Source organism: Melospiza melodia, chromosome 31 (assembly GCF_035770615.1).
Source record: "Melospiza melodia melodia isolate bMelMel2 chromosome 31, bMelMel2.pri, whole genome shotgun sequence".
NCBI classification, from domain to species: domain Eukaryota; kingdom Metazoa; phylum Chordata; class Aves; order Passeriformes; family Passerellidae; genus Melospiza; species Melospiza melodia.
In genome coordinates, this window is record NC_086224.1 from 2940810 (window position 1) to 2967689 (window position 26880).

The window sequence follows — 26880 nt, forward strand, 5'->3', positions numbered from 1 at the left end:
CTTTCCCCCCATTCCCGTTCCCCGTTGCCGGCCCCGCTGCCCTGACCTAGTTCGGAGCCCCGGGGACACAAACGCGGCCCGGGGACATCCGGGGCCACCCACGGCGACAGCGGCCGCGGGCCCGGCGGCGACATGGGCGCTAATGAACGCAATTAACGCAATTAACGCCGGGAACGCGGCCGCGGCCGAGCCCGCCTGGCCCGGGGCCACCGGGAGAGAGCGGCGGCGGCACCGAGGGGACGGAGAGGGGAGCGGGATTGCGGAAAACACCGGGAGAAACGGGATCGAGCACCGGGGATTCATGGAAAACACCGGGATTTAACACCGGGGATTCATAGAAAACACCGGGAAAAATGGGATTGAGCACCGGGGATTCATGGAAAACACCGGGAAAAACGGGATCGAGCACCGGGAATTCATGGGAACCCGGGATTTAACACCGGGGTTCATGGAAAACACAGGGAAAAACGGGATTGAGCACCGGGGATTCATGGAAAACACCGGGAAAAACGGGATTGAGCACCGGGAATTGCTGGAAATCCAGGATTTAACACCGGGGATTCATAGAAAACACCGGGAAAAACGGGATTGACAACGGGGATTCCTAAAAAACCGGGATTTCTGGAAATCACCGGGAAAACCGGGATTGAACACCAGGAAAACTGGGACTTAACATCGGGAATTCCTGGAAAACCGGGATTTAACATCGGGGATTCCTGAAAAAAAAATCTCAGGAAAATCTGGATAACACCAGGAAAACTGCAGGAATTCCTGGAAAACCTCGGGAAAACCGGGATTGAACACTGGGAAATCCTGGAAAACCGGGATTTAGCACCAGGGATTCCTGGAAATCATTGTGAAAAACGGGATTTAACACTGGAAATTCATGAAAAATCTCAGAGAAATCTGGATTTTAACACCAGGAAAACTGCAGGAATTGAAACTCAGGAAAACTTCAAGCAAAGGTGGATTTAAGACCAGGAATTCCTGGAAAACCTCAGGAATACTCCAGGAAAGGAGGGAATTCCCACAGTTCCAGCCCCTGCATGCAAACCCCTGGAATAAAATGGGATTTCCTTGGAAAAGGGAAGATTTTTATTGGGAAATGTGGGACGAGGGCAGTGCTGACCCTTCCGAGGGGAAAACTGGGAAAATACAAAAAACCGGGAATACAAAACCTGGGGGAAAAAAAACGGGAAAAAAAAACAACAAACGGGAAAAACGGAGGATTTTGGGGATGGGAAGGAGCATCCTGGGAATTTCTGAGGTTCCCGAGGATGGGAAATGGAGAATTCCCAAAAAAATAGAATCTCTGGGGCTGGGAATGGCCCCGGAATTCCGGGGTGGCCCCGGCCCCGCCGCTCCCACGGCTCCGGGATGAGATTCCCAAAATTCCAAATCCTGGGAGCTCAAGTCTTCAACAGGGGAAGGGTTCAGGCAAGGCCCACCTGGAAATCCAAGAAATCTCTGGAATTGCTGCTTGGATCTCATGGGAAAATCCCCAAAAAATCCCACAGGGTTGGGATGCCGTGATTCCCAGGGGAGCTGCTCCGTGAATCCCCCCCAAAACCCACGGAAAAACAACCCCAAATTCACGGAAAAACAGCCCCAAGTTCATGGAAAAACACTCCAAAATCCCTGGGAAAACAGCCCCCAAATCCTTGGAAAAACAGCCCAAAATCCCCGGGAAAAATAACCCCAAAATCCTGGAAAAACGGCCCCCAAAATCCTTGGAAAAACAGCCCAAAATCCTTGGAAAAACGCCCCCAAAATCCCTGGAAAAATAATCCCAAATCCCTGGGAAAATGGCCATAAATACCTGGAAAATGAGCCCCAAATCCCTGGGAAAATGGCCACAAATCCCTGGAAAATTAACCCAAAATCCCTGGAAAAACAACCCCAAAATCCCTGGAAAAACAGCCCCAAAATCCTGGAAAAACAACCCCAAATTCCTTGGAAAAATGGCCCCCAAATCCCTGGAAAAAACAGCCCCAAATTCATGGGAAAAACACCCCAAAATTCCTGGAAAAATAACCCCAAATCCCTGGACAAAGAGCCCCCAAATCCCTGAGAAAATAGCCACAAGTCCCTGGAAAAACAACCCCAAATTCCTGGGAAAATAGCCCCAAAATCCCTGGAAAAACAACCTCAAATTCCTTGGAAAAATGGCCCCAAAATCTCTGGGAAAAGAGCCCCCAAATCCCTGAGAAAATGGCCACAAATCCCTGGAAAAACAACCCCAAAATACCTGGAAAAACAACCTCAAGTTTTTTTGAAAAAATGGCCCCAAAATCTCTGGAAAAATATCCCAAAATCCCTGGGAAAAGAGCTCCAAAATCCCTGGGAAAATGGCCACAAATCCCTGGAAAAAATAACCCCAAATTCCTGGAAAAACAACCTCAAATTCCTTGGAAAATTGCCCCCAAAATCTCTGGAAAAACATCCTAAAATCCCTGGAAAATGAGCCCCAAAATCCCTGGAAAATGAGCCCCAAATCCATGGAAAACCCCGACATTTTGGGAATTGTGCCCAGGATTTGGGAATTCCCTCTTTCCCAAGCCCAGCTCCTCCTTTTCCCCCTTTTCCCTTCCATTTTTTCAGGAAAAAAATTCAAAAATTGAGGAGCAAAATCCTCCAAGGGAAGGAGAATTCCCTGGGTGGGGGGTTTGGAAATTCCATGGAAAATCAGGAATGGGGGAAAAGGGAATTCCTGACCTGAGGAGAGGCCGGAGCAGCTCAGACGATCCCAAACCTTTCCGCCCTTTTCCGCTTCTTTGCCTGGATTTGGGAAAGGCCAAAAAGAGAGAAAATTCCAGAAATCCATGAGGAGAATCCCAGGAAAGAGAAAGAGAGGGGAAGGGGTGGGAATGGGGAAATTTTTGATCCCAAAATGTGGGAAAATCCTGGGATTTTGGGGGGGAGTTTCCTGAGGAAGAATGGTACAAAACACAGGGAATTCCAAGCCCTGAATTCCTAGGAAAAAAGGCCCCAAAATTCCTGGGAAAAAGGCCCCAAAATTCCTGGAAAATTGGATCCAAATCCATGGAAAAGCTCCCTAAATCCATGGGAAATGTGCCCTGAATCCATGGAAAATCCCCCCCAAAATCCCTGGATCTCTCAAGGGTTGGGAATTGGGAGGGGGTTTTGGGAGGAGCCCAGGGACCCCAGGAATTCCTGGCTCAAAGTCCTGGGAATTCTCGCCCCAAATCCTGGGAATTCCAGCCCCAAATCCTGGGAATTCCTGACCCAAATTCCAGGAATTCCCAGCCCCAAATCCCGGGAATTCCTGACCCCAAATCCCAGAATTCTGGCCCCAAATCCTGGGAATTCCCGGCTCCAAATCCTGGGAATTCCAGCCCCAAATCCTGGGAATTATTGTCCCCAAATCCCGGGAATTCCTGACCCCAAATCCTGGAAATTCCTGACCCAAATTCCAGGAATTCCCAGCCCCAAATCCTGGGAATTCCTGACCCCAAATCCTGGGAATTCTTGTCCCCAAATCCTGGGAATTTTTGACCCCAAATCCTGGGAATTCCTGACCCCAAATCCCGGGAATTCCTGACCCCAAATCCCAGGAATTCCTGGCCCCAAATCCCAGGAATTTCTGGCCCCAAATCCCAGGAATTCCTGACCCCAAATCCCAGAATTCTGGCCCCAAATCCTGGGAATTCCAGCCCCAAATCCTGGGAATTCCTGAGCCAAATCCTGGGAATTCCTGACCCAAATCCCGGCAATTCCTGACCTCAAATCCTGGGAATTCTTGTCCCCAAATCCCAGAATTCCAGCCCCAAATCCCAGAATTTCCCAGCCCCAAATCCCAGGAATTCCAGCCCCAAATCCTGGGAATTCCTGACCCAAATCCTGGGAATTCCTGACCCAAATCCCAGGAATTTCCAGTCCCACCTCGGAGTCCTCAGCGGCGCCGGCCCCGGTGACGATCCCGAACCTTTCCTTCCTCTTCTTCAGCTTCTCATCCTCCTCACTCTGGGAATGGGATTGGGAATGTTGGGAACAGATCCCTGGGATCCCTCCTGATCCCATTCCAGGGCAGGGAAACATTGCCATTATCCCTGCATGACCCAATTCCCAAAAACCTCAATTCCCAAAAAGCCAAAATTCCCAAAAACCTCAATTCCCAAAAACCCCAATTCCCAAAAACCCCAATCCCCAAAAAGCCAAAATTCCCAAAACCTCAATTCCCAAAAACCCCAATTCCCAAAAACCTCAATTCCCAAAAACCTCAATTCCCAAAAACCCCAATTCCCAAAAACCCCAATCCCCAAAAAGCCAAAATTCCCAAAACCTCAATTCCCAAAAATCCCAAATTCCCAAAAAACCCAATCCCCAAAAATCCCAATCCCCAAAAAGCCAAAATTCCCAAAACCTCAATTCCCAAAAACCCAAAATTCCCAAAACCTCAATCCCCAAAAAACCCCAATCCCCCAAACCACAAAATTCAAAAAAACCCAAAATTCCCAATAATCCCAAGTCCTAAAATTCCCAAAATTCCAAAATTCCCAAACCCCAAAATTCCAAAAAATCCCAATTCCAATAATCCCAATCCTCAAAAACTCAAAATTCCAAAACACCCAAACCTCAAAATTCCCCAAAACCACAATTCCCAAAACCCAAAGTCCCAATAATCCCAACTCCCCAAAAACCTAAAACTCCAAAAATCCCCAAACCCCAATTCCCAAAAAAACCCCCAATCCTCAAAAACCCCAATTCCCAAAAACCCCAATCCCCAAAAACCCAAAATTCCAAAACACCCAAACTCCAAAATTCCCCAAAACCCCAATTCCCAAAAACCCCAAATTTCAAAAAACCCCAATCCCCAAAACTCCAAAATTCCCAAAAGCCCAAACCCAAAAATTCCCAAAAAACCCAATCCTCAAAACCCAAAATTCCAAAAACCCCAAAATCCAAAATCCCGATTCCCACAAATCCAAACCCCAGAATTCCCAAGAACCCCAATCCCCAAAATTCCTAAAAAACCCAAATTCCCAAAATTCTCAAAAAACCCAACCCAGGGCTGGAAAATTTGGAATTTTGGGATAATCCTGGGGTGGGGAAAGCACCCTGGCATTCCCAGAATTCCCAGAATTCCCAAAATTCCCCAAAATTCCCAAATCTCACCTTCTTGGAGAGGGAGGAGACGTTGAGGCCGAACCTCTGGGCCCTTTCCTTGAGCTTTTCCAGGTTTATCTGGGAAAAGGAAATTTGGGATTTGGGATCCCTGGGACTTCCAAAAATTCCCCAAATTCCTGGGAAAATTCCAGGGGCTTTTTTTTGGGGAATTTCAACCCAAAATTCCAGCTGGGATCCCAAAATTCCAACTGAATTCCCAAAATTCCACCCTAAATCCCTCAAAATTCCACCCCAATTCCCCAATGGAATTCCCAAAATTTCACCCAAATTCCCAAAATTAAATGGGAATTCCCAAAATTCCATGGGAATCCCCCCAAATTCTACCCAAATTCCCATAGGAATTCCCAAAATTCCACCCAAATTCGCATTGGAATTCCTCAAATTCCCCAAAATTCCTTTCAAATTCCCCAAAATTCCTTTCAAATTCCCCAAAATTCCACCCAAATTCCCATTGGAATTCCCCAAAATTCCACCCAAATTCCCAAAATTCCCATTAGAATTCCCCAAATTCCCCAAAATTCAACTCAAATTCCCCAAATTCCACCCAAATTCCCCAAATTCTCTGGGAATCCCAGATTTCCTCACCGTGGGTTTGGAGTCTCCTGAGAGCCCTGGAAAAGGAGGAAAATTCCCATCAGGAATTGGCCAAAAATTCCCAAATTTCAGCCCAGAACTGGAAGTTCTCAGGAATTCCAGGAAAACCTCAACTCTGGATTTTTTTTTGGGATGAGAAATTTCAGAAAAATCCAGGAAAATTTGGGGGTTTTTTCCATCAAATCCCAAAATTCCTGCTCCCAGAAATGTGGGAAAAGGGGAATTTGCAATTCCAGGGAATTCCCAGAATTTCAGGAATTCCCAAAATTCCCATTCCAAGAGTTCTCTCTCCTCACCTTTTGTGGGAATTGTGGCCAAGCCAAACCTGTGGGAATGAAAAAAAAAAAAGGGAGTTAATGCAGGAATTTTGGGAATTAGGGCCAAAATTCCCATAAATTCCCTTTTCCCAGAGTTCCCCAATCCCAGGGATGAACAATTCCCAAAACACCCAAAAATCCCACAAAATTCCCCAAAAATCCTTCAAATCCCCACAAAGTCCAGTAAAATTCAAAAAAAATTCCTCCAAAATCCCACAAAATCCCTTTTCCCAAAATTCCCTGATCCCAAGGATTTGGAATCCTCTGGAAATTCCAGCCCAGCCCTCCTAGACAGGAATCCCATCCCAAATTCCCAAATTTCCTCCCAAAATTCCCAAATTTGCCCCCAGAATTCCCAAATTTCTCTCTCAAATCCCTAAATTTCCCTCTAAAATCCCCAAATTTCCCCTCAAAATTCCCAACTTTCCTCCCAAAATTCCCAATTTTCCCCCAAAACTTCCCAATTTTCCCCAAAAATTCCCAAATTTCCCTGGCTCACCGTGCTGCCCTCGCTGCCTTTTTGCTCTCCAGGCTGACGGGGACGTTGAACCTCTCGGCCCTTTTCTGCATCCTCTGGGAAATGGGAGAAATAAAAAAAGGGAATTTTGGGGATTTACAGTGGGAAATTGGGATTTCCCAGCAAAAAAAAATTGGGAATTTTTTTTTTTTTTTGAGAAAATTGGGATTTTCCAGTGGTTTTACCTCCATCTGGGAGATTTCCGAGGAGATTTTCACCACTTTCTTCTCCTGGATCCTGGAAAAAGTTTGGGAAAAAAATCAGGGATGCTCCAGAGGGATTTGGGATTCCCAAAATTCCCCAGATTTCCCCTTTTTCCAGCCCCTCATTCCCAGGTTTTTCCTGGGAATTCTCCTCACTCACACGTCGGGCGACTTTGCCGGCGCCTCCTCCACCTTCACCGGCGGCTCCGGCGCCTTGGGCTCCTCCTCCTGAAAATCCATAAAAAAACACAAAATCCATGGGAAATCCATAAAAAACCCATAAAATCCATGGGAAATCCACAGGAAATCCATGGGAAATCCATAAAACCCATGGGAAATCCATAAAAAAATCCGTGGAAAACCCATAAAATCCATGGGAAATACGGAAAATCCATATGGCAAATCCACATTGGAAAACTATAGGAAATCCATGGAAAGTCCATGGGAAATCCATAAAATCAGTGAGAAATCCATGGAAAATCCATGGGAAATCCATGGAAAACCCATAAAATCCATGGAAAATATGGAAAATCCATAAAAACTACATAAAATCCATGGGAAATCCATGGAAAATCCACAGGAAATCCATAAAACCCATGGAAAATATGGAAAACCCATGGGAAATCCACAGGAAATCCATGGAAAGTCCATGGGAAATCCATAAAATCAGTGAGAAATCCATGGAAAATCCATGGGAAATCCATGGAAAACCCATAAAATCCATGGAAAATATGGAAAATCCATAAAAACTCCATAAAATCCATGGGAAATCCATGGAAAATCCACAGGAAATCCATAAAACCCATGGAAAATATGGAAAACCCATGGGAAATCCACATGGGAAAACCATAGGAAATCCATGGAAAGTCCATGGGAAATCCATAAAATCAGTGAGAAATCCATGGAAAATCCATGGGAAATCCATGGAAAACCCATAAAATCCATGGAAAATATGGAAAATCCATAAAAACTCCATAAAATCCATGGGAAATCCATGGAAAATCCACAGGAAATCCATAAAACCCATGGAAAATATGGAAAACCCATGGGAAATCCACATGGGAAGACCATAGGAAATCCATGAAAAGTCCATGGGAAATCCATAAAATCAGTGAGAAATCCATGGAAAATCCATGGGAAATCCATGGAAAACCCATAAAATCCATGGAAAATATGGAAAATCCATGGAAAATCCATAAAAACCCCATAAAATCCATGGGAAATCCATGGGAAATCCAGAAACTCCATGGGAAATCAATAAAAACCCCATAAAATCCATGGGAAATCCACGGAAAACCCATAAAATCCATGGGAAATCCATGGAAAATCCCTAAAAACCCCAAAAAATCCACGGGAAATCCATGGGAAATCAATTAAAAAACCCATAAAATTAATGGGAAATCCATAAAAAACCAAAAAATCCATGGAAAATCCATGGGAAACCCATGGAAAACCCATAACATCCACAGGGAACCCATGGAAAACCCACAGAAAAGCAGGAGCGTCCCAGGCACCAAACCCGGCGGGTTTAGCCCCAAAAAAAAAACGGTGAAAATGTAAAAATGATTGAAATTCTGGAATGCTGCCTCATTCCCAGCCCAAACCCCCCAGAAAATCGGGATGATCCCAAAAATCCTCACCTCAATCTCCTCTCCCAGCACGTCCTCCTCGTTGGGCTCCTCCTCAGCTGTGAAAGAAAAGCAGGGAAAGGTCAGAGTGGCAAAATTCTTTGAAATCCCCCCAAAAAAACAAGGATTTTTTTTTGGGAATTCTGTGGGGTTGGGGGTTTTTGGGGGGCACCCACCGTGCTCCTCCAGGTAGGCCTGCAGGCGGTGGATCAGGTCCTGCTTGTTGCCCTTGGCCTCCAGCCCTCGTGCCAGGCACTCCTGCTTCAGCTCTGCCAGCTGGGCACGGCACGGGGGGCACCTCAGGGACCCCCAAATCCCCCTCAGGGACCCCCAGATCCCCCTCAGGGATCCCCCAAATCCCCCTCAGGACCCCTGCCCAGGACCCCCTCAGACCAATGCCAGGATCCCCTCAGGATCCCCATGCAGGAGACCCCAGGGACCCCCATCCAGATCCCCCTCAGGGATCCCCCAAATCCCCCTCAGGGACCCCCAGATCCCCCTCAGGGACCCCCACCCAGATCCCCCTCAGGGACCCCCAGATCCCCCTCAGGGACCCCCACCCAGATCCCACCCAGGACCCCCTCAGACCAATGGCAGGATCCCCTCAGGACCCCCACACAGGACCCCCCCAGATTCCCCTCAGGACCTTCACCCAGGACCCCCTCAGATCCCCCATCAAACCCCCTCAGGACCCCCACCCAGATCCCCCTCAGACCAATGCCAGGATCCCCTCAGGACCCCCACACAGGACCCGCCCCAGATCCCCCCTCAGGACCCTCGCCCAGATCCCTCCCAGGACCTCCTCAGACCCTCAGAACCCCCCCAGGGCCCCCTCAGGACCCCCACCCAGGAATCCCTCAGGACCCCCACCCAGGAACCCCCCCAACGGACTCTCAGGGTCCCTTCAGACCCTCAGAGCCCCCCAGGACCCTCTCAGACCCAAATATCCCCCCCAGACCCTGAGATTCCCCTCAGGGCCCCCCAGATCTCCCTCAGCACCTCCACCCAGGACCCCTCAGACCCAAAGATCCCCCAGATCTCCCTCAGGACCCCCACCCAGGACCCCTCAGACCCAAAGATCCCCCAGATCTCCCTCAGGATCCCCACCCAGGACCCCCTCAGAGCCCCCCAGGACCCTCTCAGAGCCCCCTCAGACCAACTCCACGACCCCCTCAGGGGCCCTCACAGGCCCAAAGATCCTTCTCAGGACTCCTCAGACCTTGAGATGCCTCCAAATCCCCCTCAAGACCCCCACCCAGGACCCCCTCAGGGCCCCCCATATCCCCCTCAGGGACCCTCAGAGCCCCCCAGAGTCTGTTCAGACCCTCAGAGCTCCCTCAGAGCCCCCCAGATCCCCCTCAGGACCCCCCAAACTCCCCCAGATCCCCCTCAGAGCCTCCTCAGAGACCCCTCAAAGTCCGCCCAGATCCCCCTCAGACCCTCAGAGCTCCCTCAGGGACCCCTCAGACTCTCAGAATCCCCTCAAAACCCTCCCAGATCCCCCTTAGGACACCTCAAAGTCCCCTCAGACCCTCACGGCCGCCTTAGAACTCCCTCAAGACCACCTCAGAGCCCCCTCAGGGCTCCCTCAAAGCCTCAGACCTTCCTCAGGGACCCTCAGAGCCCCCTCAGGGACCCTCAGAGTCCCCCCAGAGCCCCCGGCCCGTTTCCCGCCGTTCCCCCGCGCGTTCCCTCAGTCCCAGCCGCTCCTCCCGGGGCTGTCTCGGTTCCCGGGCTCCGTCCCCGCTTTCCCCGCTCCCCCCGGGGCTGTCCCGGTTCCCGGGCTCTGTCCCGGCTGTCTCCCCGCCGTTTTCCCGGCCCCGCTCCTGCTCCCAGCGGCACCTTCAGCTTGTGCAGCTCCACCGGCTCCGCCGCCATCTTGCCACCCCCGCTCCGGCCCCGCCCCTCACACCGCCCCGGCCAATCAGCGCCGCGCGTCCTCCGCCGCCCCGCCCAAACGCGCCGCTCGCCATTGGTCAGCGCTGCCGGCAGCATCCGCCGGTGATTGGTCGGTCGGGCGCTGGGGGCGGGGCGGTATTGACTGACATGCAGATGAACCAATAGAAATAGGGAAGTGCTAAGCGGTGGCCAATGGAAAGAGAGGGCGGGAAACGCGGACTTCCGGGAGGTGTGGCCGCGACCAGAGCGGGGTCATTGAGGGACTCGGGGGTAATTAATTATTAAAAATTATCTCCGTCTATTGGGCTATTGGTATTCCTACATAGATTTAGATACATATTATCTAGTAGCTCTATTTATTATGTGCTTATGGTTTATAATGTTGTTATATTCCTTGTGACATTTTCGTTTATCAAAATATATTATTTGGCATGACTTAACCTGTTAATTATACATATATTAGGTAAAAACTGTTTGTGTTGTAGTTATTGAATTAAACTATTATGTATTAAATACTTTTTATTAATTGTTTGTTGTAAATTTGCTCATTAATTATTGTCCTGTACCCAGGGGTTCAAAGTACAAACTTGGGGTAATTTTCCAGAATATTCCAGAGTTTCCCTCTCCAGGTGCGGCTCCCAATCGCTGCTGGTTTATTATTAAATTGATTATAATTTAATTTATTTGCATTATTATTAAGTAGTATTGTGTATTTCACCCTGCTTCCTGCAGCTCCTGAACCACAACCTCCCTCATTAATAATTAAAATAACTTAAGTAATTTAAATAATCAAAAACTAGAGCAATTAAAATAATTCGAATTATTAAAATAATTCTTTTTGGGTGGGGCGGCCGCCATGATGGATTGAGGCCGCCATGTTGGATTGAGGCCGCCATGTTGGACATGGAGGGCGCCATGTTGGATGCGGCAGCCGCCATGATGGGAGTGGCCGCCTCTCCGTCAGGCCAGGCCGTGTCTCCCGCACTAACCGGCCACTCCCCCCCCCCCACGGCTCCGTCCCGGCCGCTCCGGACCCGCCATCACCCCGTTAACGGCGGCTGAAGCGCCCCCAGCGCGGCCCTGCCCACACTCAAGATGGCGCCGCACTCTGAGGCCTCACCGGAACCTCCAACATGAGGGCGCCCACTGCGGCGCCGTCAGTGACGTCATTCTTTTTCCCGCGCGGAACGGAAGTGGCACCACCACGACCTCCCGGGGCTTTGAGGACCCCCAAATCCCCCCCTATTTCCACCCGCTATTTTTTTATTTTTAACACAAAAAACACCACTCGATTTTCTTTAAAAAACCCGAAAAAAAAAGAAAAAAAATAGATTTTTTTTATTCCAAGCCCTTTTTCTTTTGTTTTGGGGTGGGGGTCTCCTCATCGCGGCAGCGGCCGCCGCCCCTTCTTCCTCCTCTTGTGCTTCGTGTCCCCCTTGGGGGGGCCCCCTTGGGGCTGGGGGTGTCCCTGGGGGGGTCCTGCAGCCCCGGGGGGGGCGGGGAAAGCCCCCCCGGGCTCCGGGCCCGGATTTCCCTGGAAAACGCGGGCCAGGAAATCCTCGAGGTCAGCGGGGGTCGGGGGGCTGCCCTTGGGGGGGGCCCTGGGGGGAGAGAGAAAAGCGGTTGGGGCACGGCTGGATGGACCTGGGCACACCTGGATGTACTTGGGCACTGCCTGGATACACCTGGGCACACCTAGATGTACCTGGGCACTGCCTGGGCACACCTGGATGTACCTGGGCACTGCCTGGGCACACTTGGATGTACCTGGATGTACCTGGGCACTGCCTGGATACACCTGGGCACACCTGGATGTACTTGGGCACACCAGGATGTACCTGGGCACTGCCTGGATGTACCTGGGCACACCTGGATGTACCTGGGCACTGCCTGGATACACCTGGGCACACCTGGATGGACCTGGGCACACCTGGATGTACCTGGGCACTGCCTGGGCACAGCTGGATGTACCTGGGCATACCTGGATGTACCTGGGCACAGCTGGATGTACCTGGGCACTGCCTGGATGTACCTGGGCACACTTGGGCATTCCCTAGACACCCCCTGGGCACACCTAGATGTACCTGGGCACACCCTGGATACACCTGGACACCCTTGGGGACACCCCCTGGACATCCCTGAACACTCCTTGGACATCCCTGGACATTTCTGGACACCCCCAGACACACCTGGACACCCCTGAACACCCCCAGACACACCTGGACACCCCCAGACACACCTGGGGACACCCCAGGACACCCCCAGGACACCCCCAGACACACCTGAACACCCCCAGACACACCTGGGCACCCTCAGGGACACCCCAGGACACCCCCAGACACACCTGGGCAGCCTCAGGGACACACCTGGGGACACCCCAGGACACCCCCCCAGCACTGACCGCTGGCGTCCGGCGGGCGTGGCTGTCCTGGCGCCGAAGGACAGGTGGTAGGGGACACGGTGGCTGTCCGGGGAGATGGCCACGCGCTGGCAGCCCGCCCACTCTGGGGACACACAGGGGACACTCGGTCAGGGTGGCACCAGAGAGACCCCAGGGATGGGCATGGTGTCCCCTGGTCATGGTGACATCAGGGAGATCCCTGAGATGGTGACACCAAAGACACCCGGGCATGGTGTCCCCTGGTCATGGTGACACCAGAGAGATCCCTGGGCATGGTGACACCAAAGACACCTGGGCATGGTGTCCCCTGGTCATGGTGACACCAGAGAGATCCCTGGGCATGGTGACACCAAAGACACCTGGGCATGGTGTCCCCTGGTCATGGTGACACCAGGGAGATCCCTGGGCATGGTGACACCAAAGACACCTGGGCATGGTGTCCCCTGGTCATGGTGACACCAGGGAGATCCCCGAGATGGTGACACCAGAGTCAAATGGGCATGGTGTCCCCTTGGTCATGGTGGCACCAAGGACATCCCAGGGATGGTGACACTAGGGAGGTCCCCAGGATGGTGACACCAGGGACACCCCAGGGATGCTCATGGTGTCCCCTGGTCATGGTGACACCAAAGACACCTGGGCACGGTGTCCCCTTGGTCACGGTGTCCCTCTGGTAATGGTGACACCAGGGACCCTTGGGATGGCCATGGTGTCTCCCAGAGTCACCTGGGCATGGTGTCCCCTTGGTCATGGTGACATAAGAGAGACCCCCAGGATGGTGACACCAGAGAGGTCCCCAAGGACGGTGACACCAAACACCCTCAGAGATTGTCATGGTGACATCAGGGACACCCAGCCACGGTGTCCCCAGAGACTCCTGGGGATGGTGACACCAGAGGGACCAAGGAATGGTCATGGTGACATCAGGGACACCCAGTCACGGTGTCCCCAGAGACTCCTGGGGATGCTCACGGTGTCACCTCACCTTGGTCATGGTGACACCAAAGACCCTGGGATGCTCATGGTGACCACCCAGGACTGACCTGTTCATGGTGTCCCCTTGGTCATGGTGACACCAGAGAGGTCCCCAGGATGGTGACACCAGAGAGACCACCCTGGTCATGACGTCCCCAGAGACCCCTTGGCCATGGCGTCCCCCAGAGTGACCTGGCCATGGTGTCCCCTTGGTCACGGTGACACCAGAGAGGTCCCCAGGATGGTGACACCAGGGACCCGTCCCCCCCGTTCTCTGTGTGTCACCCCCGTCTCTGTGGCCGTGCCCCCCCAGGTGTCCCCTCACCGGTGACGTCGTAGATGTGGCCGTCCATGCGGGCCAGGTAGGTGACCTTGAGGCCCATCAGGCTGGACTCTGCCCACAGGTCACCCTCGTCGGCCGCGTGCCACCCCCCGCACGGGCCACACCAGCGGCCACCGCGCGGGTCCCTGTCCAGCTGGAACCGCCTGTGGGGACACGGGGACACTGTGACACCCCGGGGACACTGGGGACACTGTGACACCCACAGGGACACTGTGACACCCACAGGGACATTGGGGACACTGTGACACCCACAGGGACACTGTGACACCCACAGGGACATTGGGGACATGGGGACACACCCAGGCCACACCAGCGGCCACCGCGCGGGTCCCCGTCCAGCTGGAACCGCCTGTGGGGACACGGGGACATTGGGGACACCCCCGGGGACATTGGGGACAGCATGACATCTCCATGGACACAGTGAGACCCCCAGGACACAGAGTCACCCCAACCCTCCAGGACATGTCACACAATGTCCCCCCCAGTGCTGTCCCCACTGTCCCCGCAGTGTCCCCATTGTCCCTGCAGTGTCTCCACTGTCCCCGCAGTGTCCCCATTGTCCCTGCAGTGTCCCAGGTGTCCCCACAGTGTCCCCGTTGTCCCCACGGTGTCCCCACCTGTGGCGCCCCCCGCAGCGGGTGCAGCCCATGGCATCCCTATTGTCCCCATTGTCCCTGCAGTCCCCACTGTCCCCACAGTGTCCCCATTGTCCCAGCACTGTCCCCACAGTGTCCCCATTGTCCCTGCAGTGTCCCAGGTGTCCCCACAGTGTCCCCGCTGTCCCCAATGTCCTCACTGCCCCCATTGTCCCCACAGTGCCACCACTGTCCTCACTGTCCCAGGTGTCCCACAGTGTCCCCACCTGTGGCGCCCCCGCAGCGGGTGCAGCCCATGGCGTCCCAACTGTCCCAGTGTCCTGCACTGTCCCCACAGTGTCCCCATTGTCCCTGCAGTGTCACAGGTGTCCCCACAGTGTCCCCACGGTGTCCCCACAGTGTCCCCACCTGTGGCGCCCCCCGCAGCGGGTGCAGCCCATGGCGTCCCTATTGTCCCCATTGTCCCAGCACTGTCCCCATTGTCCCCACAGTGTCCCCATTGTCCCTGCAGTGTCACAGGTGTCCCCACAGTGTCCCCACGGTGTCCCCACCTGTGGCGCCCCCCGCAGCGGGTGCAGCCCATGGCATCCCTATTGTCCCCATTGTCCCTGCAGTCCCCATTGTCCCCACAGTGTCCCCATTGTCCCTGCACTGTCCCACAGTGTCCCTGGTGTCTGTGGTGTCCCCATTGTCCCTGCAGTGTCACAGGTGTCCCACAGTGTCCCCACCTGTGGCGCCCCCCGCAGCGAGTGCAGCCCACGGCGTCCCAACTGTCCCAGTGTCCTGCAGTGTCCCACTGTCCCCATGCTGTCCCCATTGTCCCTGCAGTGTCACAGGTGTCCCCACAGTGTCCCCACAGTGTCCCCACCTGTGGCGCCCCCCGCAGCGGGTGCAGCCCATGGCGTCCCTATTGTCCCCATTGTCCCTGCAGTCCCCATTGTCCCCACAGTGTCCCCATTGTCCCTGCACTGTCCCCACAGTGTCCCCATTGTCCCTGCAGTGTCACAGGTGTCCCCACAGTGTCCCCACGGTGTCCCCACCTGTGGCGCCCCCCGCAGCGGGTGCAGCCCATGGCGTCCCTGGCGTCCCTGAGCTCCTCCTGCAGCCGGCCCAGGAACGCGCCCAGCGCCCGCGCCAGCTCCCCCTGTGCCAGCTGCTTCCTGCGACACAAAAACAGCAATTAATACCCAAAATATGGAAATTGGAACCCAAAATATGGGATTGGAACCCCAAAATATGGGATTGGAACCCCAAAATATGGGATTGGAACCCCAAAATATGGGATTTAGACCCATTAAAATGGGAATGACAGCCCCAGGAACGCGCCCGCGCCAGCTCCCCCTGCGCCAGCTGCTTCCTGCGACACAAAAACGGGAATTAATACCCAAAATATGGGATTGGCACATCAAAAAATGGGATTGGAACCCCAAAATATGGGATTTACACAAAAAAAATGGGATATACAGCCCTAAAAATGGGAATGACAGCCCCAAAAATGTGCCCAGCGCCCGCGCCAGCTCCACTGTGCCCATGCCAGCTCCCCCTGCGCCAGCTGCTTCCTGGGACACAAAAACAGGAATTAATACCCAAAATATGGAAATTAGAACCCCAAAATATGGGATTGGAACCCCAAAATATGGGATTTACACCAAAAACACGGGATATACAGCCCTAAAAATGGGAATGACAGCCCCAAAAATGTGCCCAGCGCCTGCGCCAGCTCCCCCTGCGCCAGCTGCTTCCTGCGACCCAAAAACGGGAATTATTACCCAAAATATGGAAATTGGAACCCAAAATATGGAAATTGGAACCCAAAATATGGAATTGGCACCCCAAAAAATGGGATTCCCACCCCAAACCAGGATTCCTACCCCCAAAATCTGGGATTCTGCACCCAAAACCAGAGCTCCCGGTGCCCCGAAACCACAAGTCCCACCCCAAAATCCAGGATTCCCACCCCCAAATTTGGGATTCCCACCTGAAAACCCATGATTTACACCCCAAATTTTGGGATTCATGCCCCAAAAATATGAGATTCCCACCCCAAAACTTGGGATTTCCTACCCAAAACTTGGGATTTCACCCCAAACTCACGCCTGGTACTCGCGCCGCCTCTCGGGGCTGCTCACCCTCTCCCAGCCCACCCCAAAACCGGGATTTACACCCAAAAATATGGGATTTCCACCCCAAAACCCAGGATTCCCACCCCAAAACTGGGATTCCCACACCAAAATATAGGATTTGCACCCCAAAACCCGGGATTTACATCCCAAAACTTGGGATTTCACCCCAAACTCACGCCTGGTACGCGCGCCGCCGCTCGGGGCTGCTCACCCTCTCCCAGCCCATCCCAAAACCGGGATTTACACCCAAAAATATGGGATTTACACCCCAAAACCTGGGATTTCCACCCCAAAATTCGTGTTTTACATCCCAAAATTGGGAATTCATGGCCCAAAATTGGGTATTTTCACCTACCCCAAACTCACGCCTGGTACTCGCGCCGCCTCTCGGGGCTGCTCACCCTCTCCCAGCCCGCCCACAGCACCTTGAACGCCGCCTCCGCCCGGGGGTCACGGCTTTTATCGGGGTGCACCTGCCGAGACACGACCCTCAATGTCCCCAAAACGTCCCCAAAGCGTCCCCAAGCCCTCGGGGATGTCCCCAACACCCACCAGCACGGCCAGCCTCCGGTACGCCCTGCGCAGCTCCGCGTCCGTGGCCGTGGGCTCCACGCCGAGCACCCGGAACGGATCCAGCTCCTCCTCGGCCACCTCGGCCATCGCCACCAAACGCGTCACCTCCTCGTCGCTGTCACCACCCCGGTGGTGGCCGGCCCGGGGCCGGAACCGCTCGGCCAGCAGCTCCCGGGAGCGGCGGAGCCCGCGGAGGCGGCGCGGAGGAAGGAGCGGAGGAGGAGGAGGAGGAGGAAGAGCAGCGCGAGGAGGGCGCCGAGGAGGCGCAGGCAGAGCGCGACCCCCGCCCGGGCCGCCCGCAGGGACCCGCGCTGTCCCCTGGCGGTGGTGGCACCGGGGTCCCCGTGCTGGTGGCCGTGTCCCCTGGCGGTGGTGGCACCGGGCTCCTCGTGGCGGTGGCGCTGTGGCCGGGGGTCGCCGGGGGCGCTCCGGGGGTCGGCGGTGGCGGCAGCCGAGGCCGCACGGGAGGTCCCGGGAGGGGCTCGGGGAGAGGCCGGGGGGCACCGGCAGCTGCAGCGACCCCCGGGGCTGGGGACATTCCAGGACCTTGAACAGTCCCGGTGTTGGGGACACTCCCAGGGCTGGGGACATTCGTGGGGTTGGGGACACCCTCAGGACCAAGGACAGTCCCGGTGTTGGGGACACTGCTGGGGCTGGGGACACTCCCAGAGTTGGGGACACCCGCAGCAATGGGGGCACTCCCAGGACCAGGGACACTCCAGAGTTGGGGACACCCTCAGGGCTGGGGACACTCCCAGAGTTGGGGACACTGCTGGGGCTGGGGACACTGCCAGGAGTGGGGACAGTCCCAGGGGCGCCACCAGGGCTGGTGACACCTTCAAGGTTGGGGACACTCCCAGTGCTGGGACAATCCTGGCACCGGTGACACCGCCAGGGCTGGCGACACCCTCAGGGTTGGGGACACTCCTGGGTTTGGGGACACCCTCAGGGTTGGGGAGGACACTCCCCGTATTGGGGACACCCTCAGGGTTGGGGACACTACCGGATTTGGGGACACTCTCAGCGTTGGGGACACCCTCGGGGACACCTCCGGGCTTGGGGACAGTCCTGGGGTTGGGGACAGTCCTGGAAACGGGGACACTCCCGGGCCCGGGGACAGCAATGTCGCGCTCGCCGCTCTCGTCGTCCTCGCCCCCCGCCGTGCCGGTACCGCTGCCGGTGGCGGCACCGGGGGCGCGGGCCGCAGCTCCCGTTCCAGGCGGCGCTGGAGCCCCCGCCGGGCCCGCTGCCCCCGGGCGCCGCCTCCCGGTACCGGGGCCGCTCCATCGCCGCGGGCTTAGGTCACGGCCATCCCTGGGACACCGGGGACAGAGAGAGGACAGCGGGGTCAGCACCCAGGGAGCGGCACCGGGACCCCCGAACCGAGCACCGGGACCCTCCAGAATAGACCCGGGACCCCCGAACGGATCCGGGACCCTCCAGAACGGCACCGGGACCCACCCCAGATGGCCCCGGGACCCCCCGAAAGGGACCCGGGACCTTCCGAACGGCCCCGGGGAGCCCAGAACGGCCCCGGGACCCCCTGAATGGACGCGAGACCCCCTGAGCCTCACCGGGACCCCCCCGAACCGAGCACCGGGACCGCCTGAGCCGCACCGGGACCCGCCAAAATGGACTTGGGACGCCCCAACCGAGCCCCGGGACACCCAGAACAGCCCCGGGACCCCCTGAGACACACCGGGACCTCCGAACCGAGTCCCGGGACCCCCGAACGGCCCCGGGACCCCCCCCCGACCGAGCCCCGGGACCCTCAGAACGGCCCCCGGGGATCCCCTGATCAACCCCCGCGACGGCCCCGGCAACCTCGAAATCCGGCCCCGGGACCTCCTGGATGGAACCGGGAGCCCGAACCGGTGCCGGGATCCCCCGGACGCTCGGAGCCCCGGTACCGGGGGGATTCGGAGGTGGTTCCGGGGGGTTCGGGACTCACCACGCCGGTACCGGGGGGGTTCGGGGCTGGTTTTGGGGGGGTTCTGGACTCACCACGCCGGTACCGGCGGGGGGGGGGGGGGGGGGGGGGGGTCGCGCCGCCGCCCCCCCCCGGGTCCCCTCACGGCCGCACTTCCGCTTTCCGCCCGCCGCCGCGCTGGCCACGCCCACTTCCGGGGTGGGGCAGCACGCGCGAGCGGCGCGCGGCGCGCTCCTTAAAAGGAAAAGGCCACGCCCCCTCATCGGCATGAGCCTGTCCTTAAATGGTGAGGCCACGCCCTTAAAGTATTGGCAACACCCTCTAAATCTGCATAGCCACGCCCCTTAAAATGGCTAGAAGCACGCCCTTTAAAGGGGCAACGCCGCCGTCCCATCACCGCGGTGGGACCCAGCGCTCCCAGTTCCGCCCAGTGCCCACCAGTGACCCCTTCCAGAGCTCCCAGTTTCTCCCAGTGACCCCTTCCGTGCTCCAGTTGCTCCCAGTGACCCCTCCCAGTGCTCCCAGTTGCTCCCATTCCCCTCCTCCCAGTTCCTCCCAGTACCCACCAGTGCCTCAAATGCCCCTTCCCAGTTCTCCCAGTGACCCCTCCCAGTTACTCCCAGCACTCCCAGTTCCCCCTCCCAGTTCTCCCAGTCTGGGCTCCCTCCTGTACCCTCTTCAATCCAATACCCCCAGGACCCCCCAAATCCGCTCTGGGACCCCCCGAAATCTCCCCAGGACCCCCCAAACACCCCAGGACCCCCCAAATCCCTCCAAAATCCCCCCAGGACCCCCAATGATCCCCCAAATCCTCCCCAGGACCCCCCAAACACCTTTGGGACCCCCCAAAATCCCCCCCAGGACCCCCCAAATCCCCCAGGATCCCCCAAATCTCCCTCAGGACCCCCCCAAACCCCTCTGGGACCCCCCAAATTCCCCCCAAATCCCCCCAGAACCCCCCAAATCCCCCTCAGGATCCCCAAACCTCTCTGAGACCCCCCCAAATCCTCCCCAGGACCCCCAAATCCCCCCAGGACCCCCCAAAATATCCCCCCCAGGACCCCAAGTCCCCCCTCAAACCCCCCAAACCCCTCTGGGACCACCCAAATCCTCCCCAAACACCCCCAGGACCCCCCAAATCCCCCAAGGATCCCCCAAATCTCCCTCAGGACCCTCCAAACCCCTCTGGGACCCCCAAGATCCCTCTGGGACCCCTCAAATCCCCCCAAAATCCCCCAGGACCCCCCAAACCCCTCTGGGACCCCCCAAAATCCCCCAGGACCCCCCAAAATCCCCCAGGATCCCCCAAATCCCCCTCCAGGACCCCCTCAAATTCCCCCAGGATCCCCCAAATACCCCCCAGGACCCCCCTCAAACCCCCCAAACCTCTCTGGGACCCCCAAAATCCCCCCCAGGACCCCCCAAATCCCCCAAGGATCCCCCAAATCTCCCCCAGGACCCCCCAAACCCCTCTGGGACCCCCGAAATCCTCCCAGGACCCCCCAAATCCCCCAAGGATCCCCCAAAATCCCCCCCCAGGACCCCCCCAAACACCCCGACCCCCACTGATCACTGATTTTTTTTTATTCCTCCACCGCTCTGAAAAACGGAAGCAAAAAAAGACCAAAAAGAGAAAATTTGGGGAGGGGGGCGGCGCCACAGAGAGGGGGGAGGGGCGCGAGGGGGAGGGGGCACGGCCCCGTTTTTGGGGATTTTCACCCCAGTTTTAAATCCCGGTAAAAAGAGGGAGAGGAGGGATGAAGGACGCGGAGAGAACAAAAAAAAAAAATTGAGAAAAATTAAATGAGATGGAGCAAAAAAAATTAAATAAAAAATTGAAAAGAAAAAAAAAAAACCAAAAGAAAATCAAAAGAAACGAAACAAAATTTAAAAGAAACAAAAAAAAAAAAAAAACAAACAAAAAAACCAAAAAGAAATCGGTAAATAAAATAATAAAAATAAAATAAAATAATAAAAAATAAAAGAAAATAAAAATAATAAAAACAGCGTAAACAAAATCTAAATAAAAATAAAACAAAATAAACAAAAATTAAATTAAAATAAGCCAAAAAAAAAGAGAAAATTAAAATAAAGGAATCAAAAAATCAATCAAATCAAATCAACCGAAAAATCAAGAAAATTAAACCAAGAAAAATTAAAATGAAAGAAATGAAAATATAAAAGAAAGTAACAGAAAAAATAAAACAAAATAATATAATGAACGAAATAAAATTAAACAAAACAAAATAAAACAAAATAAAATAAAGCAAAATAAAATGAAGTAAAACAAATAAACTAAAACAAAATAAAATCAAAGTAAAACAAAATAAAGTAAAATAAAATGTAATAAAATAAAATGAAATAAAATGAAATAAAATAAAATGAAACAAAATGGAACAAAATGAAATAAAGTAAATAAAGTAAAACCAAATAAACCAAAATAAAACAAAAATAAAATCAAATAAAAATTAAAACAAATAAAGTAAAACAAAATTAAATGAAATGAAAACAAAATTAAATAAAATAAATGAAATTTAATAAAACCAAAATAAATGAAATAAAATGAAATAAAGTAAAATAAAATAAAAATAGACCCAAAATAAAATTTAAAAAAAACCAAAAATAAAATGAAACAAAAATAAAAAAAAACAAAATAAAGTAAAAATAAAACAAAGTAAAATTAAATAAAAATTAAAATAAAAATAAAATAAAAATAAAACAAAATAAAAATAAAACAAAAATGAAATAAAAATAAAATAAAAATAAAAACAAAATAAAAGAAAAATAAAACAAAAATGAAATAAAAATAAAATTAAAATAAAATTAAAATAAAACAGGATAAAATAAAAATAAAACAAAATAAAAAACCAAAATAAACTAAAACAAAAAACCAAAAAAAAACCAAAATGAAACAAAATTAAAAAACAAAATAAAAGCAAAATAAACCAAAATGAAAAACCAAAATAAAACAAAATAAAAACCAAAATAAACTCAAAATAAACCAAAATAAAAAACCAAAATAAACTAAAATAAAAAAAAAAACAAAAAAAAACCCAAAAGGAAACAAAATAAAACCCCAAAAAATAACTTAAAAAAACCTCTAGAAACCCCAGCCGCCCTCACTCCGAGTCCAGCTCCAGCGCCCTCAGTTCCTCCTCCAGCGCCCTCCTCCGGCCCAGCTTCTGCAGCTGCTCCGGGCTGGGCTCGGCCAGCGCGCCCCCGCTCCAGGCGCTGCTGCAGCTCCTGCACCTGCCGCAGCTTCTTCCGCAGGCTCTTGATGCGCCGGGCCCGCTCCGAGGGGCCGGGGGTGATCCCGGGGCTGGGCACGGGGGGGCTGCCCGAGGGGGTGCCAGGATTGCCCCCCGAATTCATCTGGGTACCGCCGGGATTGCCCCCCGAATCCATCTGCTTACTGCCCAAGGGAGTCCCTAAACTGCCCCCCGAATTCATCTGGGTACCGCCCGAGGGGGTCCGGGGATTGCTCCCTGAATTCATCTGGGTACTGCCCAAGGTATTCCCAGAATTGCCCCCCGAATTCATCCGCTTAGTGCCCGAGGGGGTCCCAGAATTGCCCCCCGAATTCATCTGGGTACCACCTGAGCAGGTCCCTAAACTGCCCCCCGAATTCATCTGCTTACTGCCCGGGGTATTCCCGTAATTGCCCCCCGAATTCATCTGCTTACTGCCCGGGGTATTCCCGTAATTGCCCCCCGAATTCATCTGCTTACTCCCAGAATTATTCCCCAAATTCATCCCCAAGTTATTATTTCCGGGATTGTTCCCAGGAGTATTCGCGGGATTTTTCCCCCAATTCAGCCCCAAGTTGTTGTTCCCCGAGTTATTATTCCCAGGATTATTTCCTGAGTTATTATTTCCTGAATTATTAGCCCCCAAATTATTATTATTATTTCCCAAATTATTTCCGGGATTTTTCCCCAAATTATTTCCAGAATTACCCCCGGAATTCCCGAGGTTATTCCCAGAATTACTCCTCAAATTACCCCCTAAATTACCCCCCAAATTCCCAGTGTTACCCCCTAAATTACCCCCCAAATTCCCAGTGTTACCCCCCAAATGACTCCCCAAATTCCCAACATTACTCCCCAAACTATCCCCAGAATTATTCCCCGATTCAATCCCGAAATTTGCCGAATTCTTCCAAAATCTGCTGCGTTTTTGCTGGAATTCTTCCCAGAATCTTCTGAATTCTTGCTCGAACTCTTCCCCGATTCCGCTGAGTTTTTCACCGAATTCTTGCTGGAATTTTTCCCCGAATTCTTGCCGGAATTCCCGGGGTTTTCCACGTTTTTCTCCCCTCCCGTTGTCCCGCCTCCTCCTCCGTTGTCCCCTCCTCCTCCTCCCAGGTTGATTTTTTCCAGCTCCTGGCTCAGTCTGTCCCCGTGGTTCTCCCGATCTTTTTCCTGCTGCTGTTTCCTTTTCTCTTTGCGTTTCAGGTTCCTTCGGGCGCTCTTGGACAAAGTTGGGGAGGGGTCGCAGCCGCCCCCATCGGGCCGCCCGGGGGTCCCTCGGCCCGGCGGGGAGGGGGCGGCGGCCTCGGGGCTCAGACCCGGCGGCAGCTCGGGTTTGCTCCGGAAGAATTTCACGTATTTGTTCTCGTAGCTGGAGATAAAAGCGGAGGGAAAAAAAAAAATCAAAATCAATCAAATAAATGAAGAGGGTCAGGGGGTTTTGGGGAGGGGGCGTGGAGGGGTTTGGGGGTAACAGGAGGGGGTTGAAGGGGTCCTGGAAGGGTTTGGGGGAGATCCAGGAGGGGATTTGAGGGGTTTGGGGAGGACAGGAGGGGTTTGAGGGGGGGATCTGGGGAGGTTTGAAGGAGATGAGAGGGGGTTTCGGGGCTCCTGGAGGGGTTTGGGGGAGTCCTGGAGGGGATTTGATGGGTTTGGGGGGTCCTGAAGGGGTTACTGGGGGACAGGAGGGGTTTTGGGGAGTCCTGGAGGGGATTTGAGGGGTTTGGGGGGGACAGGAAGGGATTTGAGGGGTCCTGGACGGGTTTGGGGGTGTCCTGGAGGGGATTTGAGGGATCTGGGAGTAACAAGAGGAGTTTGAGGGAGTTCTGGAGGAGTCTGGGGGCATCCAAGAGGGGATTTAAGGGATTTGAGGGGGGGTCCTGGAGGGGTTTAGGGGGAAAAGAGAAATTTTGGGGGGGTCCTGAAGGGGTCTAGGGGCATCAAGGAAGGGATTTGAGGAGTTTGGGGGAGACAGGACGGGATTTAAGGGGTCCTGGAGGGGATTTGAGGGGTTTAGGGGGGACAGGAGGGGTTTTGGGGGGGACAGGAGGGGTCTGGGGGGGGGGGGACAGGAGGGATTTTGGGGGTCCTGGAGGGGATCTGAAGGGTCTGAGGGGGGGTCCAGGAGGGGATTTGAGGGGGACAGGGAAGGTCTGGGGGATGCAGAGCCAGGCCTGGGTGGGAGCCGACCCCTCCCCACACCCTGAGACCCCCCCAGGACCCCCCGGGACCCCTCGGGGACCCCCCAGGACCCCCCAGGACCCCCCCAGGACCCCCACTCACACGGGCACCTCCTCCTGGGGCACGTAGCCCTCCTTGACCCGGCGCTGCTTCCGCCAGGTCCCGTCCGGGCGCTGCGTGGAGGGGATGTACCTGCCTGGGGACAGCATGGGGACAGCTGGGGACAGCTGGGGACAGCTGGGGACACGGCGGGGACAGCATGGGGACAGCTGGGGACAGCATGGGGACAGCATGGGGACAGCTGGGGACAGCATGGGGACAGCTGGGGACACGGCGGGGACAGCATGGGGACAGCTGGGGACAGCTGGGGACAGCTGGGGACACGGCGGGGGACAGCATGGGGACAGCTGGGGACAGCATGGGGACACCATGGGGACAGCTGGGGGACAGCATGGGGACAGCTGGGGACACGGCGGGGACAGCATGGGGATAGCTGGGGACAGCGTGGGGACAGCGTGGGGACAGCCCTCGATACCGGGGGGACCCCAGGACACCCCAAAGACCCTTCCAGGACCCCCCCAAATCCAGCCCCCCTCAGAACACCCCAAACCCCTCACGGAGACCACCGGGACCCCTCCCCAAATAGCCCCGGACACCCCCCAGGCCCCTCCCGGGGGTCCCGGGACCCCCCTCAAACCCAATCACCCCTCAGAGACCCCAAACCCCTCATGAATACCCCAAAACCCCTCATGAATACCCCAAAACCCCTCCTGGGGACCTCCAAGACCCCTCCCCAAAACCCTCGCTGCCCCTCAGACCCCTCACAGGGATCCCCAGACCCCCCCTCAAATCCAACCCCCCCCCAGAGACCCCAAACCCCTCACGGACCCCTCCTCAAATCCCTCATCCTTCCCTCCCTCACAACCCCCAGACCCCCCCCCAGGCCTCTCCCGGGGGTCCCGGGACCCCCCTCAAATCCAATCACCCCTCAGAGACCCCAAACCCCTCACGGGGACCTCCAGGACCCCTCCCCAAAACCTTTCCCCCCCCTCCTCCCCTTGCAAACCCGAGACCCCCTAAGGCCCCTCATGGGGGTCTCGGGACCCCCCCCAAACCCCCCTTTAGACCCTTCCCGGCCCCGAGACGCCCCCTTAGAGACCCCAAACCCCTCACGGGGACCTCCAGGACCCCCCCCCAAAACCCTCCCCGCCCCCTCCCCTCACAAACCCCGGACCCTCCCCAACCAGACCTGGACCCCTCCTCAGGCCCCTCACGGGGGTCCCGGGACCCCCCCTCAAATTCAACTTCCCCCTCAGACACCCCAAAATCGCAAACCCAAATCCCACACGGGGACCCCAAACCCCTCACGGACCCCTCCCCAAAACCCTCGCCGCCCCCTCCCCTCACAGCCCCCGGACCCCTCCTCAGGCCCCTCACGGGGGTCCCGCCCCCCCAGCCCCCCCTTTGGGCCTTTCCCGCCCCCGGGAGCCCCGCGCGGGTTGGGGGCGGTCCCGGGGGGCCGCGGGGTTTCCGGGGCAGCCCCGGAGGGGTCCCGGAGCCCCCCCAGGCCGCGGGGCCCCCCCGCTCTCACCGGTCTCGTCCGTCACATAGGGCGTCGCCATCTTTGCGCGCGCGCCGCGGGGCCGCCCCGGAAGTGACGCAAAGGCGGCGCGGCGCGGCGAGCAGGGGGCGTGGCCAAAAATGGAGGCGTGGCCAAATGCGGTATATGGAAATGAGAGGGCGGGGCTAACAGCGGAAATGAGCTGCGTTCATATGGTAATTAGGGGGCGTGGCGCTATGTCTGTATGGAAATCAGTGGGCGTGGCTACATATTATAGTTCAATAACATGGAAATTAATGGGCGCAGTTATTCATTTAAATTGAAAGTGGGTGGTGCTAGGGGGCGTGGCCAATGACAGGTATGGAAATAAGAGAGCGTGTCCAAAAGGGATGGCATGACTTTTAATTAGCATGCAAACTAGAGGGCGTGGTCATTTGTTGATATGGAAATTATTGGGTGTGGCCAACGTGGAGGCTTGGCCAAATGTGGGATATGCAAACTAGAGGGTCGGGCTAACAGTGGAAATGAGCTTCATCCATATGGTAATTAGAGGGCGTGGTTATAGATTGGTATGGAAATAATGGGCGTGACCACACGTTATATTTAAATAATATGGAAATTAAGGGGAGTGGTCATTTATTAA

The 26880-nt window shown here is 54.6% G+C and overlaps 3 protein-coding genes across 4 annotated transcripts; all 3 read right to left on the reverse strand.

Moving 5' to 3' along the window:
• Window positions 1-1072: 1072 nt before the first annotated feature.
• LOC134431335 (SAP domain-containing ribonucleoprotein-like) lies at window positions 1073-10305 on the reverse strand. 2 transcript variants are annotated; one of them, XM_063179328.1, is made up of 12 exons: window positions 10250-10305; window positions 8584-8683; window positions 8420-8466; window positions 6940-7007; window positions 6762-6813; window positions 6559-6632; window positions 6039-6067; window positions 5734-5759; window positions 5137-5205; window positions 3904-3984; window positions 2716-2778; window positions 1073-1448 (listed from the first exon to the last, which is right to left on the reverse strand). In XM_063179328.1, exons 1-11 carry the CDS (start codon window positions 10283-10285, stop codon window positions 2737-2739), a joined length of 624 nt encoding a protein of 207 aa, XP_063035398.1. In that variant the 5' UTR covers window positions 10286-10305; the 3' UTR covers window positions 1073-1448; window positions 2716-2736. The 2 variants fall into 2 exon arrangements, with proteins under 2 accessions (XP_063035398.1, XP_063035397.1); XM_063179327.1 differs by having other exon boundaries at window positions 2716-2777; window positions 3900-3984.
• A 1293-nt stretch (window positions 10306-11598) lies between these two features.
• Window positions 11599-18604, reverse strand: LOC134431262 (dnaJ homolog subfamily C member 14-like). The gene is made up of 8 exons (XM_063179245.1): window positions 18489-18604; window positions 17297-17927; window positions 17113-17217; window positions 16716-16834; window positions 15662-15781; window positions 14008-14168; window positions 12708-12810; window positions 11599-11907 (listed from the first exon to the last, which is right to left on the reverse strand). Exons 1-8 carry the CDS (start codon window positions 18602-18604, stop codon window positions 11688-11690), a joined length of 1575 nt encoding a protein of 524 aa, XP_063035315.1. The 3' UTR covers window positions 11599-11687.
• A 3660-nt stretch (window positions 18605-22264) lies between these two features.
• LOC134431294 (partner of Y14 and mago-like) lies at window positions 22265-26298 on the reverse strand. The gene is given in 6 exon segments (XM_063179274.1): window positions 22265-22468; window positions 22470-22615; window positions 23605-23867; window positions 24779-24872; window positions 25750-25752; window positions 26268-26298. Coding segments are annotated over 6 exon segments (639 nt in total). The 3' UTR covers window positions 22265-22366.
• Between the last annotated feature and the right edge of the window lie 582 nt (window positions 26299-26880).

Bases quoted from the DNA above. Each gene is read 5' to 3' on its own strand.
- LOC134431335 (XM_063179327.1), bottom strand. From the start codon at position 10,285: ATGGCGGCGGAGCCGGTGGAGCTGCACAAGCTGAAG. The intron at 5,206-5,733 runs GTGAGGAAATCT...TCCTTTTCCCAG, and splicing joins CAGGAGACTCCAAACCCACG to ATAAACCTGGAAAAGCTCAA. The intron at 2,778-3,899 runs GACTGGAAATTC...CCCAAATCCAGG, and splicing joins CGCTGAGGACTCCGAGGTGG to CAAAGAAGCGGAAAAGGGCG.
- LOC134431262 (XM_063179245.1), bottom strand. From the start codon at position 18,604: ATGGAGCGGCCCCGGTACCGGGAGGCGGCGCCCGGGGGCAGCGGGCCC. The intron at 17,928-18,488 runs GTACCGGCACGG...CTTGGTCCTGAG, and splicing joins CGGTGCCGCCACCGGCAGCG to GGTGTCCCCAACCCCACGAA. The intron at 15,782-16,715 runs GTGAGTTTGGGG...TTTGTGTCGCAG, and splicing joins AGGCGGCGCGAGTACCAGGC to GAAGCAGCTGGCACAGGGGG.